At 52.3% G+C, this 17,793-nt stretch overlaps 2 protein-coding genes across 4 annotated transcripts; one reads left to right on the top strand and one right to left on the bottom strand.

The window, feature by feature from the left end:
- Positions 1–1,064: 1,064 nt before the first annotated feature.
- On the top strand, positions 1,065–5,985 carry NMRAL1 (NmrA like redox sensor 1). The gene is made up of 5 exons (NM_001030645.2): positions 1,065–1,229; positions 1,297–1,535; positions 2,218–2,467; positions 3,071–3,261; positions 4,566–5,985. Exons 1-5 carry the CDS (start codon positions 1,190–1,192, stop codon positions 4,734–4,736), a joined length of 891 nt encoding a protein of 296 aa, NP_001025816.2. The 5' UTR covers positions 1,065–1,189; the 3' UTR covers positions 4,737–5,985.
- Positions 5,634–17,689, bottom strand: DNAJA3 (DnaJ heat shock protein family (Hsp40) member A3). 3 transcript variants are annotated; one of them, XM_025155347.3, is made up of 12 exons: positions 17,386–17,689; positions 17,169–17,293; positions 16,930–17,013; positions 15,859–16,065; positions 14,666–14,818; positions 13,250–13,397; positions 12,363–12,427; positions 11,357–11,485; positions 10,794–10,909; positions 9,998–10,095; positions 7,509–7,613; positions 6,669–6,687 (listed from the first exon to the last, which is right to left on the bottom strand). In XM_025155347.3, the coding sequence occupies exons 1-11, from the start codon at positions 17,687–17,689 to the stop codon at positions 7,522–7,524; spliced, it is 1,521 nt and encodes a 506-aa protein (XP_025011115.1). In that variant the 3' UTR covers positions 6,669–6,687; positions 7,509–7,521. The 3 variants fall into 3 exon arrangements, with proteins under 3 accessions (XP_015150167.1, XP_025011115.1, XP_025011116.1); XM_025155348.3 differs by lacking the exon at positions 6,669–6,687 and adding an exon at positions 6,724–7,402; XM_015294681.4 differs by lacking the exon at positions 7,509–7,613 and having other exon boundaries at positions 5,634–6,687.
- Positions 17,690–17,793: the final 104 nt, after the last annotated feature.

The following is a 17,793-nucleotide window of genomic DNA, read 5'->3' as shown; positions in this document are numbered from 1 at the left end:
GCAAGAAACCCACAGCCCCGGCTGCCACAGCCCGGCCGAGCCGTGTCCAAATGAAAACAAACCCCCCAAGCAATACCACAGGTCAGCTGGTCCTGGTAGAGCCCAGGAGCTGCTGCTGCTCACAGCCTTTTGCAGCCCCGGGAGCATCCCAGTGCTGTGTGCCCTCATGACCAAGAGGGTCAGCGGTGTCCTGGTTGACCAATGGCTGTCCAGTGGTTGACCATGAGCCAGCAGATCATGGGCCAGTGGGATCTGGGGTGCATTGCAGAGAGGCCAGCAGGTGAGGGAGGTGCTCCTCCTCTCTGCTCTCCCTGGAGAGTCTACATCTGTAGTGCTGCACCTTGTGCTGGGCTCCTCAGCTGCAGACAGACAGGGAACTGCTGGAGAGAGCCCAGCAGAGGGTGCAGAGATACGGGGGGGGACCTGGAGCACGTCCTGATGGGGACAGGCTGGGAGCCCTGGGGCTGTTCAGCTGGGGAAGAGAAGGCTGAGGGGGGATCTGATCAGCGCTGATCGATATCTAAAGGCAGGGTCAGGAGGATGGGGCTGGGCTCATTTCAGTGCTGCCCACTGTGCAAGGGGCACACACTGCAGCATAGGAAATGCCATATGGACAGGAGGAAGACCTTTACTTTGAGGGTCCCGGAGCCCGGCGCAAGCTGCACAGAAAGCTGCTCATTCAAAATGAGGTATTGAAAAGGAGATACTCAAAACCCAACCTGGACATTTTCCTGTAGGGACCCTGCTTTAGGAGGGGGAGCTCCAGAGGTCCCTTCTGTTCTGTGATTCCATAGCGCAGAGAGGTCTATATGCTCTATTTCGTGGTGTCCATTTGAAACGCCGCGCAGGGCGTGCTGTGCTTTGGACACACCCCGGCTGGGTCACTGCTCCGTTGTATCGGAGGCCCACAGAGCTGCACATCCCATAGCCCGCCCCAATCCCACCAGCAGCTCCGCTATTCAGAGCCGAAGGTACTGCCAGGAGGGGCCGAGCGGAGCCGAGCAGAGCCGAACGTATCCGGGCGGAGCCGAAGGAAAGCATCGGGGCGGAGCGGGGCGTGAGCCGACCGAACGGCGCAGATTGCAGCGCAGCCGAGCGGTGCCGGAGGTGCGCGTCTCGCCGAGCCCCGCCGTCCGAGCCCGAAGCGGCGCAGCCGAGGAGGGCTCCGTTTCTCGCCCCGCAGCTCGCCATGACCTCCAAGAAGCTGATCGTGGTGTTCGGAGCCACCGGTGAGTGCGGCTCCCCGCTGCGCGGCTCCTCGCTGTGCGGCGCTTTACCGCGCGGCTCTCCCCGCAGGGGCGCAGGGCGGCTCCGTGGCGCGGGCGCTGCTGGAGGACGGCGCGTTCGCGGTGCGCGCTGTGACCCGCAGCCCCGGCAGGAAGGAGGCGGCGGAGCTGCGGCGGCGGGGAGCGGAGCTGATGCGGGCCGACCAGGACGACGAGCGGAGTCTGGAGGAGGCCCTGACGGGCGCCCACGGAGCCTTCGTTGTGACCAACTTCTGGGAGCACTGCAGCAAGGAGAAGGAAGTCGCGCAGGTATCGGCGTGCTTTAACCGGGACCCCGCGTGGAACGGCCTGGGAGCGCGGTGCGGCCCCGCGGTGTCGGGGTGCGGTGCCCGGTTGTGGTTCTCGGTGCAGCCTTGTCCTGCGTGCGGGCGTCCGGGCTGGAAGAGGCACGAGGGCTCACGAAGGAATCGGGTCCCGGTCTGTGCTGGGCTGGGCTCTCCTCCCTGCTTCCTCCGAGATCTGCTGCCCTCAGGGAAGCAGTCGGATGCCATAAGGTTTGGTGTGTAGTTCTGCCCGGGGTGGCACAGCTGCCTGAGCTCCGCTGAGCTTTGCGGCACTGGGGCCAAAACGTGCTGTGGAATCAGAAATCCCAGAGCCTTTCCCAATGGGAGGGATTCACCCCAGGGCAGGCTTATGGTTTTGGAAGGTAAGGTTTGCTATGGGGGTCCATGGCAGGTCCTTGGTGGAGGAGCTCAGAGGTTCCTGGTCCTTGTGCTGCAGGGGGATTTAAGCAGAGGGCTCTGCTCCACCTGGCCGGGTCAGGCTGCTTGCTGTGCTCAGGTCTGGGTCCAGCTGCCAACTCAGGATAGCAGGCGCTGAGGAGCGTGTTGGGCACTGCCCTGCTGCCCAGTGCAACGGAGGGCAAAGAGAGAGCCTGTATGTGCACCAAGGGAGCCGTGCCCTTCTTCACGGCTGGCGTGGCCTCATGCAGGGAAGGCGGCTGGCTGACCTGTCGAAGCGCCTGGGTTTGCAGCACGTGGTGTACAGCGGCCTGGAGAACGTGAAGCAGCTGACCAAGGGCCGCCTGGAGGTGCTCCACTTCGATGGCAAAGGGGAGGTGGAGGAGTATTTCCGGACAGTCAATGTGCCCACCACAACCATCCGGCTGCCGTTCTACTATGAGAATTTCCTCTCCAGCTTCAAGCCCCAGAAGGCCCCGCAAGGAGACAAGCTTTTACTGGGTAAGGTGGGACCTCCAGCCCACAATCTGTAGTGCTCCCGCTGAGCACCGTGCTCCCTGGGCTGGACAAACTGTCCCTTCCGTGGGCTCCTCTGCATGGGAGCTAAAAATCTGAGCTACAAACGTATGCAGCAGCCTGTGCTATGATGTCTTATTGGCTGGTGTTTTGCAAGGGTGCTCACAGCACCACTGCGGAGTGATGGGGAGGGAAAGGGGCACGTCCTGGTCTGACAACAGCAAGTGGCTGCCCTGTGGTCCTTCGGGCCTGTTTGGAGGTCTGCAAGAAGACAGTGAGACCTCAGTGGTGTGTGAGGTGCTGGGGGCTTCTCTGCAGGTCCCAGGGTGTCGTGGGGTACCGCAGCACCCTGTGCTGTGACCTGCAGAGCTCGGAGGTCAGGCTGCACTTCCAGGCAGGTCACAATACTGCTCTGGCTGTAGGGGCAGTGATCTCCTTGCTCAGCCCAGCGTGTGCTCCTGTGGTTTGGGATGCCAATGCATTGGCTTTTCCTCACCTTGTGTTCAGAGTGCCAGAATCTCGGGCTGTGCATCCTGGGAGCTGGGCTCCCTGGCAGCGCTCTGACTGCAATCAATCTCTCCCCTACAGGGCTGCCCATGGGGGACACCCCTATGGATGGGATGGCGGTGGAGGATTTGGGGCCCATCGTGCTCAGCCTGCTGAAGTCCCCAGAGCAGTACATAGGCCAGGTGATCGGGCTCAGCGCTGGCAAGCTCACTGTGGCAGAGTACGCTGCTGCCTTCTCCCAGCAGACAGGCAAGACCGTGGAAGACTCCAAGGTAGGAAGCGTCCCTCGGTGTGTTCGATGCTCTCGAGGTGGAGGGAAGCCCTCACCCCAGGTCAGAGCCCTGCAGGCTGCCTTGAAGAAGGGGCTGGGGCAGTGGGTGGATGGTCCCCTGCCTTTCCAGCAGTGGGGTGCCCTGTGGTGGTAGCGTAGGAGCGCACACAGCCTCTCCTGTTGGCATGGAACAGGATGGGCTCTGGTTGATGGTCTGAGCGTGGACAGCTGCAGCAAATTGCTGCCCCTGCCCTGGCACAGCTGCAGCTCCTCACCTGGTGGCAGCATCAAGAGCTGCTGGGGTGGAGGGCCCTGACAGCCCCATGTATGGGTTTGTTGCAGCCCAGTGCTCGGTCCGGGATGCGTCCTGCTGTCCGTGTGCTGCTGGAGTCCGTGCTAGGGCCAAAACTGCCTCGTCACTGTGATGACTCATTTGTGGTGTGCCTGGGCAGGTCTTGCTTGACTAAGGGATAGCGGAAGCGTGAGGTCTCAGCTCTCGGGGTAGGGTGATTGTTATTGGGGATGGGCACTTAGAAAAAAGGTATTTGTTTGCCTCTCCCTTCAGCACCTCTTACCCCAGAGCCTCTCTGTTCTGCACTGTCACGGTGACTCTCAGTGTCCCTTGAGCTTTCCTTTGTTTCTCTGTGCTTTGGCTGTGCTGCTGTGCTTGGGGCAGCTGTTAAAACAGGCAGGTTGCGCAGCAGCTTTCTGCTTCGAGGACAGAAACCTCTGATGCCCTTTGTAGATCCTCCTCTCCCAGGGACAGACGAGCAGTCCTTTTCTTCCCAGACCACCTAAATGCTTCAGCACAGTGCAGAAACAGTGATTCAGACAGGGACAGCGTGTCCTGTGGGACCAGTTGGCAGCCTGGGGTGCTTGGGCTCTCCCAGACACCCCAAGCAGTGTTCTTAGAGGGGCTCAGCCATGGCTGTGCCTTGGGGCAGGAAGGAGCTCCTGGTGGCTGCGCTGACCCCCAGCCCTGACCGGCTGTGCTGGCACTGAGCAGGTTGGGCTCGCTGACACTGCCCTGCCAAATGGCTGTGGGTCTGGGAGGCAGCCGGCTCGGTGCAATGTGCCTGAGCACCTGTGCTGCATGATTTCCTCCCCACACACCCCTTCTTGTGCCCTCACACCACAGGGCTGCCGTTCGCTTTACACAAATTTAACTACATAGATTTGCTGAACAACAGCAAACCCTCCTCACCAGTGTAAATTAACGCGGTCCTCTTCAGCTCCCCTGCATGCTGTAAGGGAAATGCCCCAGCAGACTCTGCCCTTTTTTTTTTTCCTCAATTCTCTTTGCAGATCACCCCAGAGGAGTACGAGAAACTTGGCTTCCCTGGGGCAAAGGAGCTGGCCGACATGTTCCGTTTCTATGCCCTGAAGCCAGACCGCAATGTGGAGCTGACCATGAAGCTCAACCCCAAGGCCCGCACCTTCCAACAGTGGCTGGCAGACAACAAGGCTGCTTTCTGACCTTTTGTTCTCCAGTCTTCCACCCAAGCTCCTGCAGCCATAGCAGGAACCTGGCCATGAGCCACGCAGCTGACTCTTAGTGCCTGGGGGCTGCCCTACAGGAGCAGTGTGCTGATAGGAGAGGTAGGAAGAGCTTTGCTGTGCTTGTGTCCACCCTGCTTGGTGGAGCCTGCTTCCAGATAGGTGGGAGAAGCACTACTTTGCACACTATCTTCAGGGAGGTGTTCAGTGATTTGGGGTGTTTTCCTGTCTATGGGGTGGTGGCTTAATTTCTCAGGATCACTTTTCCTAGGCAGCTCTAAGCACAATGTGGTGCACTCAGCTGTCAGCAGCTCTATGCCCAGAAAGTCAGTGCCTTCTCTCAGGCGTTCCAGGTACCCAAAAGCAGCTCCTGTTTCTCCATGGACCACGTTCAGGCACCACAGGTAAGCCAGCAGGCATAGCAGCACACTTGCAGATGGTGCCCTGCATTAGCATCGCCCTGCCAAAGAGGCGTCCTTAGCCTCACTGTCAGCGCTGAGGGTGCTGTGCTGTGTAACCCAGCAGCTGTGCTGCCAGGCTCCTGCTGACAGCCTAATTCCTCAAGCTAGGCAGCTCTCAGCAGCTGCAGCCTGGCCTCTATGCTCCCAGGACCAATTTCAAACACCACCTCATTAGCTGAGTAAAACTTCTGCTACACTGTCCAACATTTAAGACTCATTTAAGAAGCTTTCCTCGCCATCTCCCAAAGGTATCATTTGGATTAGAGCTCTGGGACGTGGCTGTTGTTGTGCTTAAGAGTGAGCTGCAGCCATGACACAGATGCTCTGTAATCTAGCCTTGCCCTCTCAGCCCTAGTAACAGCCAAACCAGCAGAGGAAGGAGGTGTGAAGAGTAAACAAGGCAGCAAGGCACAGCACGTGTTAAATATCTTTATCAAGTCCATCTTATTTACATGAATACAGAATCACTTTACAGACAGTTTAATCAGGAGGCAACGCGTGCTTTATTTCAGCAAATTAAGGGCAAGACTACGACGTTCTCGTTTAACTGATCCATTAGTTTGTGGGCTGATGGTACCTGCACAGGACAGCAAACAGCAGGCTACACTAACCATGGAAATACTCACTGCAAGAGCTCAACTCTGCCTGGAAGGAGTGATCCACTTCACCTCTATTCTCACACATGTAGGAACAAGGACTTTTTGACCAATCATTTATGCTATGGGTGTTGTGCTAATGTAATAAAATAGTTTGGACAAACTGGCAAAGAGGCTGGTGATTAACTTTCACCCCTGCAGAAGCAACGATGTCTGTGTTGTGACTTCAGTTAATTGGGGTGGGTGTGGAAGGAAACCTGAGGCGAAGCACAGATTCCATCACTGCAGGAGATCAGCAGGACTAAGAACCCCCAGAGCTGCTGAGGAAGCCTGGGCAGCTGGGCTCCAACAGGCCCAGCACAAGGGAGACTGTCATGAAGACAGCGTTAGAAGTCACTGATGCACCAAACCTCCCAGGAGAAAATACACGGTGCCGAGTTCACACAGCACATCTAGCATTCGTAAGGGCACCTGAGTGAGCAGCAGCAATCTCAGGCTCCATACAGCAAACTGCTCTGTGCTCGATGGACAGTTTTTATTTCACATTTCCACTGCTTTGGATTCTAAACATTTTTTTTTTTTTACTATTATTAACAAATAAACTTCCAGTGGCAGCAGGGACAGTGGAGCAGCCTCATGAAATATCCCCATTACTGCAAAGCATTTTCCTTCGTTACCATTTCCCAGGACAGTGGGTTGCTTCTGTATCACGATGGTTGTTGGTGCCTCAGTGGTTTGTGGCCTCTCCAGCTGGGATTCTCAGTGTGTTACTGACTGACATCCTTCACTCTCCAGTGCCTGCTGCCAGGATTCATCCCCAACTGCTTGGATGATGTGCTGCTGCTGGCTCTCAGTTTCCAGTAGAACGTTTCCCTGCAAGTGAAGCGAGCAAAATGTTAAGGTTTTCCTGAGTGCATCAACCTGAAGTGCACAGCTCCTCCAGACTGCCTCACAAGCACAGGAGTGAGCACCTCACACCCGAACTGCAGTCACGCTTTGTTAGTTACTGTGAAGATGAGCTCGGAGCTGACAGTGAAAGGAAGCAGAGCTGAGACCCTGGAATCCAGAACACCAGTCTGCTATGGCTGAAGAGATGCTTTCAAGCCTGCAGAGCTCCCTCACATCACCCCAGCACCAACTAGAAGGCAGCTGAGCCCCAACTACAACACTGCTCATCTGTGTGATGCGGGCTTTGTTGTGCTTTCCACGACTATTGATCCTTCCTGGCAGCTTCTGGTGCTGTCATCGGCCCACGGTAGGGGTGAGTCCAGCCTGAGGAGCAGCACTGGAGGCACTGCGGGCCCATCTGTGGCTCCCAGCAAGCTCCTGCACGGCAGCAGCAGCAGCAGTGCCCAGCCCTGGTTCACCAGCTCACAGAAACACCCTCGGTGCTTTGAGCCAGGTAGTGCACTGAGGGGGCAGGTGCTTCCAGGAAGCAGGGCTGCAGGAGAGGCCAACCACCTCCCTGTGGATGGATCCAGCATCTCCCCTTTCGGTGCAGCAACGATGCAGTTTGGTTTCTGGCTTTTCCCTCCAGGTCATGCAGGACAGCTAGGGCTTCTCTCATCAGTGGCTGGAAGGCCTGAGGCTAAGTAAGAAGCAATGCTGTATTTTTGCTTCCTCTACCTCTCAAGAACTGCAAATTCTGCTTAGTGTGGAGGAAAGACGACAACAAAACACAAGAGGCTTCCTACCTCAGATGGGGTATCAGGAACTAAACATTTTCTTAAGTTTGGAAAGGAATCCCTCCTTGTTCTCCTCAGCCTCAGGCCTGTCAGCACTAGCCGTGGCCCTGCCACCTGGACACAAACAGCAAAGGGCTGCAGTCAGATACATTCCTCAGGCTGCTACACCTCCCACCGGCAGCCAACACCCCTGACAAAGGGAGAGAGTTATTCCAGACTGGTGAAGCCAGCTGGTTTTGCCAGCATCCTCACACTTGGACACCTCTGACCATGAGTGACCACCAGCACTGTGCCTGGCAGCGAGCTGCAGGACTGGGAGCACTTACAGTGAAAGAAGTGCTGCAAAGCCTGGAGCCCAAAACTCTGAGAGAAGAACGACACCGGTCCCTTCCCTCTTCCCAGCCCTCCAACCAGCAAGGGAACTCCTGTGCTGCACACTCAAGTCAAGGGCCTGACAGGCTTTGGGCACAAACGTGGAAGAAGTGAGAGCAAGTTGGTGACTTTACTGCAGATGGATGTCACCTAATGAGAGAAAGACCTACACTCGTGGTCCCTGACACTGAGGGCTGTCTCCCCATGCTTCACTGTCTGTGTCATCACTGGGGCAAAGCAGTGTGAAACCACAGTGGGAACCTGTCACAAGCCGTTCTCATGCATCAAAGAGAAACTGGACTCAGGCTAAAATGAAGAGGGCTACAGGTATTTCAGAACAAGTGCTTAGATAAGGAATCTTTCTGGCAGCAGCCAGAAAGTCCTTCCTATTTAGAAAAAGCCCTGAGAAGTTTTTTGCCCTGAGAAATGGCTACAGAGAACACAAAGCCCAGCCCTCCCCAGCCTCCCCCAGCTGTCTCTCGAGCTGACTGATGCAATGCTGTGAAATCCTCAGGCCTGTGGCACAACGTGCCTCCATCCATTCAGGGTACTTTCTGCCTCCCTGAACAAGGATGAGCATTCAGCAGCAGCCTGCCTCTGAACTGCAAACTACTGGCATTGCTTTTAATCCAACTTGCTGCTGCTAAATTGTGTTTAAGAGATCTCTGCCCTTCCTCTCAAGATTAATGTTTACTTGCAGTGGAAAAAACAATCCCATTAAGTTTTGTGTTATCAAAGCACCACAAAAGATGGGTAAGTACAGTTCATTGCACCTTCCAATATCCTGAACTTCAGCCTACGTCCTCAGGTTTTGGCATGTGATGTAGAGAGGACCTGAGTTTCCGAGATCATTTGGCAGCTTTGACAGACTCCTTTGCCTAGCAGCACACAGTCATAAATGCCCTCTTTGTTTTCAAACAAGAACAAACCACAGTATAACAGGCATTAAAAAGCTCACTGTTCCAATATGAGTAAAGAAAACATTGGTTTGCTAGTAGAAAAGACCAAACCTTTGCCTTGCCTGACTGTTTGACGTATATTTTGTCTTTAGTTGCTGTAAGGGCACTGTAAGGCCATGGCTCGAACTGGTGATTGAACACCTGGTGAAGGGGTGCAGCTGGCCCAGGGGGCACAGGAATCGTTTGCACCTGTGCTCCTCATGTGACCAGAAAGGGTGGGCCCAGGGTAGGGTGGATCCCCCATGGCTCATATAAGGACCAGCCACTGAAGGGAGAGCATCCCTTGGACCTTGGCTGCTTCCTGAGGGGTGCTGTGTGAGCAGGGAGCTCCTTTATCAGCTAGGTGAGTTCAACTCTTCTTTCTGTATATGATTATTAGCCTACCTGCAGATACTTAGCCTGATATTGCCAAGAGCCTTTCAGAAGTGACTTTGCTTTTTTTGTGAGCAGAACAGCTGCTACTAATGCCAGATAGGTCTCCACTGAAACTTGAGACACAATGGCTGGATCTAGGTTTTTAATCTGGAGCTGAAAAAGCAGCTTTACAAAGCTCCAAGTTGACTTCATGATCCCTACCATGCTTGGTGCTGTCTGCTGACTAAAGCCAACACTCAGCACCAGTGAACATTTCTATCCAAGGTTTTCTCATGTGCACAGAGTATGGCTCAGAGCAACCTTGACAGCAATGTTCCTCTTCAGCTTTCAAGGAGAAATATCCCTACTGCAGTCAGAAACAAACACTGAGAAGAACAGATTCTCTCCAGCAGAGAGCTGGCCTGAAGCACCTTCCCTTCTCCACCTCTGCAATGAAGAAGTTACTACTGGCATAGGGGTGAGAGCAGGCAGCAGAAGGCATCCATCACTGCAGTGAGACTCACCAGATCTCACTGGGACCCTGGAGTATCTCAGCACCTACTCCTTGGTCACAAAGTCTTTGCCCAGGGAATAGCAGAGTAATGCTTCCTGGGAAGAGGCTGCTACTTTCCTTTATGCTGCAGCCTATTAGCATCATACTAAAATGACTTCTAAAATAACATGCTTGGCAGGTTGTGCTGATGCCATCTGAACACCACCTTAGCTCACCTTCCTGTGCTCGAGCCCTCAGGAAGCAGTGAGCACCCCCACGCCAGCTCCATGGGGAAGGGACACTCAATTCCCACAGCTCACCTGATGCTGTATTTGTGACTCCATTCACTGTGCCATCCACATCTGTCTCATCCTCAGCGTAGCTCATCATTAAGGCTCTCTGGCGATCTGTCAGCCTCCTGCAGGTCAAAGACAGAAGCACTGGTAATGGCTGCCTTCAGGGACAAATGTACTTGCAGATTTCCTTAGTCTCCTCTGGCAGTAAGCACAAGAGGCAGCTACTGGAAGTAGAGGACAAATACTTTTTGGCATTCACTGAGAATCCCTATGGTGCTCTTCGTGTGAGCAATCTATAAATGAGCCCACTGGGACAGGAGATGTGACCCACTGCTTTTCACCAGGAACTGTGTGGAGCTGCAATAGAACATCTTAGGGGCAGACCTCAGGGAATGAATTCCTTGGCTGACTAGCACAACATAAGCTAAAGAGTTTGCTTTGCTGCACAAACAGAGGGTGGTCAGTGTCAAGCAACAACTGCCTGAGGGATTCTAAACCATAGGTTTAAGAGCACAGACATGTTAGAAGCCAGACAGAACTGGAATCCAGACAGAAACTGGCAGTTATCCAAGCACATACACAGGTGTAGGGCTATCTACATATTTCTGGGATTTAGGATTGCTTACAGCTGGGTTGCCAAATCACATTTACAAAAGAGAATCTACTTCACATTAGAATAAAAAGCAGAGAAGTTAATGTCACTGTCCAAGGAAGACTCAAAACAGACATTGATAAAGCAGTGAGAAATCCTCATAAAGTCTTCCTGAGCAAGATTTTTCTGCAAACAGCTTAAGATTTCACATCAACTTGTATTACTTACTGAGGAACTTTTATCTTTATGTGAATGTAGTGGTCTCCATAGCCATAACTATTAACCTTGGGAATGCCTTTCCCACTCATTCGAATTCTCTGGTCTGGCTGAATACCAGGGGGTATCTGTGAACACAGAGGTGTCATATTCATTATTCCACTGTATGTATGTATATAGGTATTACATGTTTATAATGATTAACTATTTCTCTAGCAAGATTCAAAGTAAGATGGCAGATCTGGTACATATGTGCAGCTGGACACCATCAGTGAAGTCAATACTGATGGAAAAGCTTTTTCAGGACAGAGGAAAAGAACCTAGCACAGTTTAGTAGATATTGGAAGGATTTGTCCAGCAATCCATCCAGCCCCTCCTTCCCATGTCCCTACACAGTGAGCTGTAAAGAAGGTGTGACCAAGGCAGGTCACAAACTACCTGACACTCAATCCTTAACAAGTCTGAAACCTGATCCTGATGGACTCAGGAGACTTGCATCATCTTTACAGAAAAGGAGAAGGCTCTGATGGCTCACACTGATTTATGCCAGAGCTCTTCCATGTAACAGTACTTACCGTGATATTGATTGTCTCATACAAGCCTTGACACCTGGCTGTCCCTCCCAGAACAGCCTGTGCTACTGAAATAAGGAGGTCTGAATGGATATCTGCTCCATTTCTTCTGAACACTGAACTTTTCTGAACCTAAAAAGCAGGTAATTCCACAAAACAGTGAGCAGAACAATACGAAGTTAACAAGGTAAACTGCTTTGAAAGATCTCAGCAGAAAACATACCAGAAAGCTATAGTCATGTTCTTAACCTCTTAGTCATTATTATGGATGGTATAGCTTAATGTTCACGTTCAGTCTTTTGTAAAAACACAGATGTTACATAACTATAATTAGCCAGAGATTTAGGAGTGTCTGCTTATCTCAGCAGCTCCCCCCACTAATCCTGTTTGTTAGTTCATTACAGTCAGTACAATTCTGCAGAGACAAAGATGACACTGTCTTGTCCAGGGCCCTGAAAAAAGGAAAGCCAGAGGAGGAAGGCAAGAACTTTTGTAGTAGCTTCACAGGCTGGAAGAGAATTAAATTCTCCTGCACCACAAAGGTAATGGAAAAAAGTTCTCAATGACAGAGGTGCATATAACAGGATACCTGCAGGACAAGAGGGCCCCAGCTACAAAGAATGTGCAAAGCAGCACTTAATGCAAATCTGCAGACACTTGACCAGCCAGCCTCCTGTGTGCATTCCTGCAGCCCTCCTGGGCACTGCAAGCAGAAAGCTCCTTCAGATCTCCACATCAAACTCTCAAGACGTCGAGAACCTGCTCTGCATTTTGATGCATGTGACCATAAAGGCCTCACCCTGGAACGAGCAGCACAGCTCTTGAGGAGCAGACTGAACATTACAATGCAGACCTTCTGCAAGCTCACGTGGATCGTGTTACCTCAGCTGTTTCAAAGGATCACTTGCTCTTTCTCCTGCCATCCCCCATTCAGACTTCCCACACAGTTGTGAAGGGAATGAATAACAGCCTTAGTAACAGGAAGAGCTTGCACTGTAACAATACGCACCCGGAAGGTAATGAAAATCTCCTTCTTGCCTACAGGCATCCGAACAGTCTGCCCATCCTCAACACCTGCAAGCAGAAAGAGGGGGGGAAAGTTATCTTGCATTGTAATCCACATGCTACTGGAATTCCTACAGCTTCTCTGCTCAGATCCCTTGCCATCCCACCTCAGCAGCACCTGAGGAGCAGACGCAAGACCTGCGAGTGGAAAGCACAGCAAGCCCCACTGCAGGAGATGCAGCAGCACACAGCTGTGCCTCAGAGGTGATTGCTGCCCCCAAGCAGAGGGGCACCCCTACACAGCTTCATAACCTCAATCCCTACAGAATTCTTCCAGGAAACGCATCAGCCTGAGGCATACTGGGCAGCCTCTACAAGCTATTGGAGAACTACGTGCTGCCACCAGGGCAGTCTCAAGGCATCAAGTCTTCAGTCCCACTTCTCCTTTTTTTTTTCCCCCTGCTGACAAAAGCAAACAGTAAACTTTTCTGAGCTAAGCTAAGGCTTTCAGGATTCCCATCCCCACCAATTTCATCAAGAACAAGGAGAAATGCAAGGTGACAAAATCTTCTGGAAGTTTCACTCTTCAAAACTTGTCTAGTAGGATCCATAGGAGAACCAGAACTTCAGCTCAAAAAGGGGAAAACGTTTTTATCTACCACGTACAAACGCATGGTCAGAAAGTTTCTCCTCATACACACTTTGAATGGCCAAGCTATCAGCCTGCTTTGTTCTTAAGATAACTTCTCCAAAGCAAAACATCTTTACATTGCTTTGACACCCATAGCTGGCAGAGAAATCCACACTTTACAGGCAAGTGCCTTGCTGCTAGCCTAGTAGAAATAACTATGGTCACCATAACAGATAGCAGCACACAAATACAACACTAACCAGCTGGCACAGGAACTATCACTGTCTTCTTCTGTTTGGTTTGCCCTGTTCCTCGACATACCACACATGGTGTTGTTATGATGGAAGCACGACCTCCACATCTTCGGCACGTAGATCGCATTACAAAAGGGCCTGTGTTTATTGTTTCCTAGTGGGGGGGAAAAAAAACAGGTCATACAAATGATCATACAGTTCAGTGATAGCAGCATAGGGGTGGAGCAGATAACTGGCTCAGAATCCAAAGATGCTGCTCGTGAGAAGCTGGATCAGATCATTTGTCATATCAGAATCATATTCTGGTTTCCACTGAAAACCATCACAACTGTGAGCAAGCGTGTCATGGCCAGGTGAAGGGAGACAACACTTCACCTCTAGGATTTGAGGCAGAAGCAAGAATGAAGCTCCTTGCAGTGCTGTTTCACAAGGCAGTACAAACATCCGTATTCTAAAGAGCCCAAGGACAATTCACTTTCATGAATTATTGTCACTGTATGTTACTGAGTTGTGGCCTGAGCCACTGATTGGGCACCTGGGGAAAGGACCTGGTCAGCCCTGGGAGCACAGGTGAAGGCAATTCAGCTGTGTGACTGCAAGGGGCAGAGCCTGGCTGCACCTCTCTTAGACCCCATTTAAGGGCTGACTGCCACTGAGGAAGGATTTCTTTCTGGAGATCCCTCCTTGGTGGAGTTTTCCCCTGTGAACCTGGAATCTTCTGATACAGGTAAGCAACCTTCTTCCCTTCCTTTATGGCACCTTTCTCTTGCTCTGATCCTTTGGTCGTTACATCTCTGGTGAAACACCTTTTCCCATTTTTCCCATCATACTGATCTGTCCAATTGCTACAGCCACTGTCCAGGAAACTGTTATAGAGACTAAGCTATGGACCCAACTATGAATGCCACCCCTCAGACTGAAATACAAGAGGAAACAGAGGGAGAAGCCTGCCTCCTGCTCTGACCAGCTATTCCCTTTCTGTGCAGGAACCTACTCTGGTCACAGACTGACTGCCAGTTCCCACTGTGAAGCACAGAAATCTGAAGACTGAAGCTTGCTTATTTCTTTACTTACTCTAAGTAGCATGCAACTTCTCATTCAGTGGTTACCTTAAAGCTATCCTTGCCTTCCTCCTCTCCCCACCCCTCAATTCAAAGTATTCTATTTAAGTCCCAGGTCATTTCAGAATTGTTACATCACAGAAATACGGCTGACTGGACACACAGTCCCAGATGACCCAGTCCTGCTTTTAGCTTGACAGAGCACATTTTATAAAGTACTTCTAGTGAAGATGACATCAAGTCCACGTTAACCTGGCTTCACTCGAGATAAGCTGATGATGTAACTGAGAAACTGCGGAAGGGAGCGACTTGTGCCAAGAAAGACAAGCACAGCAGAGCCTGGCTCTTAAGAAAGACTTACCATGCCAGTGCCATTGCAGTAGTGGCAGCGCTGCACTTTGGTACCAGGTTCGTTTCCTTTCCCATTGCACCGCTCACAGGCATCGTTGATGTTCACCACAATCTCCTTGTTAACGCCTTTTGCTGCTTGTGTGAATGTCAGATCCATGATATACTGTACAGGAAACACTGCCATCAGCCCCCAGCCAATGTGTGAGGGGATCTTAAGCAAACTGGAATTGGTTTTGGCTGAATATCAAACTCTGCTTAAATTATATCCAGGTAATGGAGGGGAGAAGAAACAGGTGGATGCACAACACGTTCAGAAGTGTTCTGCCTTGTTCTGGGAAGAAAGGGTCTGTTTCATATAAATAGGAAGGGATACAAAAGGCTGGCAAACATGGCAGTGATGATTATACCAGTTTTGTAGAAGGAATGACTTAAAAATAGAGAAGAGCAAAGTAAAAGTAGTTGTGTTTTTCTGTTCTTAGAAAAGGCCTTTAACGTGTCCAAGCCTCTTATTTAAAGGGAATACAGCAATAGGGACAGGTAGAGGCTTTCAATCCTAATGAAAGCATCTGCCCTTCCTCAATAAACTCCTTACTTAGCAAAGAAAATCATCAGCAAAGATGACTGCACAAAACTGGGAGTTTATCGCAGAAAAGTCATTTCTACTCAAGACAGAAGTACTGAATGCCAAGCATTTCTGAAGGCATTACCTGAACCAAGGTTGTCAGTGCTCAATAGCACTTAGCTGCAGTACAGGGAACAAGAAATAGGTTTTAAAATGAGCTCTACTGCAGTGTTAAGCCAATTAAGTTGAAGAATTCAGCCAATTAAGCAGTCAAATCCAACGCTGGAAGGCTTGTTTTATAGTTAAAAGGCATTTTGTGGTTTTCAGCATTGCATTACAAAGCAGACATGTAAAACAATTCAGAGCAGGAAAGATGCCTTACAATGATAGAAATTGTTTGGCAGCACTGATCTGTGAGTAAACACCAGAGGAAGTTCACAAAAAAAATACTGCTTCTAGAGGTGTGGAGAATGCATCCCATGGCTTCCCAAAACCACTCCCACCCACACAACAGGACACTCACATGCTGACAATCTCAGAAGCAAATTCTTTGCTGGAGCTCACTCTGCGACAGCCCAGTGTCACACTCCAGCTTTTGTGGCTTTCATTTTGCACAGTCAGGAAATACACCCATTTCGTACCTCCTGCGGCTGGTCAAACACATTCTGGAAGTCACCAAAGGAGGATCCTGAGAACTCTCCAAAGATTTTCCTGAAGAGTTCCTCTGGATCAATCGATGGGCCACTGCTCCAGTATTGGCGCCCAGCACCAGCACCTGTCGCACCAGGATCAAAACTGGCTGTCCCATAAGCATCGTACTGCTTCCTCTTCACTTCGTCACTCAACACCTTGGGGCAAAAGAACAATGCCATCAGGACGCTCTCCTCAGATCCCAGGCAACCCAGAGAGCCCTGGACAGCCTTTCTGGGACAGAGGCAGCCCCAGGGGAACTCCAAGCTGTCTGCATTATCAACACTACATTGCTCAAACCTTTGTGTCATTAGGAAGATCCTGAACAAGATCCAGGCTGGATGTGGCTCTGGGCAGCCTGGTCTGGGGGTTGGTGACCCTGCTCATGGCAGGGGGTTGAAATGAGATATCGTTGTGGTCCTGTTCAACCCAGGCCATTCTATGATTCTATGAAGAGCATCCCCCTCTTGTGATCAGATAAATTAATGAAAAGCTCCTTCTTCCATGCTATCTACCTTGTCATCAGTAAAATGGCAAGCTCTTACAGTTCACGATAAGCAAGAGTAACTTACTTTACATGTCTGATCGTTCAGATATTTATTGAAAGCTGGCGGTGAGAATGCTTGGGTCAACTTGGAAGCCCATGAGAGGCACAGCCAGCACAAAGCAAGGTGAAGAGCAGAAGCAGGGCACAGTGCAACGTCCCTTCCTCACAGAGCCACTGCCCGCTGACTGCTTTGTTTGTTTGCTCACTTAAGATGTAACTCCACTGCAGCGACAGCCTCCCCATCTACGCCAATCGCTCACTGCTAAGAGCAAGCAAACACTGAAAGAGCTGCAAGCATGCTCAGCTCCATTGGAAACGTGGGCTGCAGCACTGGGGCAGAGCTGCTCAAGCCTGAAGTGGAACACACTGACACTGCGCACTCAAACACAGATAAGAGGAGGAAATATCCCCCATCTCATCCAAGTGCTGCTCCAACCTTCACTCCTTTTCACGACGGCAAAATGCTGCACGTTACCTCGTAGGCTTCTGCCAGCTGAGCAAACTTCTCCTTAGCCTTCGGGTCGTCCTTGTTTGTGTCAGGGTGGTATTTCTTTGCCAGCTGAACAAGAAAAAAAAGTATTAGAGACAGAATCACTGTAGCACAGCCCACAGGGCAGGGGCAGCACATCGGGCAAGGCTCAGCGCTCGGCATCACGGAATCGTTGGGGCTGGAAAGGATCCCGTCCGAGCGCCGCACCGCCCGCCGGGCCGTGCCTGGTAGTACGCCTTCTTGATCTCCTTCTGGCTGGCGGAGCGCGGCACCCCCAGCACCTCATAGTAGTCCTCCTTGGCGCGGGCCGCGCTGCTGTGGAAGGAGGCGGCGGGAACGCGCTTCGTCCCTGCGGGAGAGCAGAGCAGAGCAGAGGGGCCGTGAGGCGGCCGGCAGCCCGCAGCCCCGGCACCCGCGGCCCGGCGTCCCCTCCCCGCTCACCCGCGTGCTGGGACCCGGTGCTCGGCTGCAGGAGGCGGCGGGCGGCGGGGCCGGGCGCGGCGCCGAGCCCTCGGACGATCCAGACCAGCGGCAGCCGCCCGTTCCTCGGCCCGCGGCTCCTGACGGCGGCGGCGGCGGCGGCGGCCCCGAGCCAGCGTGAGGCGCTCCCGGCCGCCATCTTGGCCCGCGCGCGGCGCTGCGCCTGCGCCACGTCGGGCCGAGCTGCGCGTGCGTGAGAAGGGAGCGCCTGCGCGGTAGCCCCGCGCCGCGGCCGGACGGGCAGTGGGCGAGCCGTGCTGCGCATGCGCGGCGTGCTGTTAGCCTGGGCGGGAACGCGCGAGGGGAGCGCGAAGGTGTGAGGGGGCGGCGGGCCGGGCGAGGTCCCGCTCTTCGTCGCTCCTCCTCAGC

The sequence above is a fragment of the Gallus gallus genome, chromosome 14 (assembly GCF_016699485.2).
Source record: "Gallus gallus isolate bGalGal1 chromosome 14, bGalGal1.mat.broiler.GRCg7b, whole genome shotgun sequence".
NCBI lineage: Eukaryota > Metazoa > Chordata > Aves > Galliformes > Phasianidae > Gallus > Gallus gallus.
This window is presented reverse-complemented; position numbering and strand designations above follow the sequence as displayed.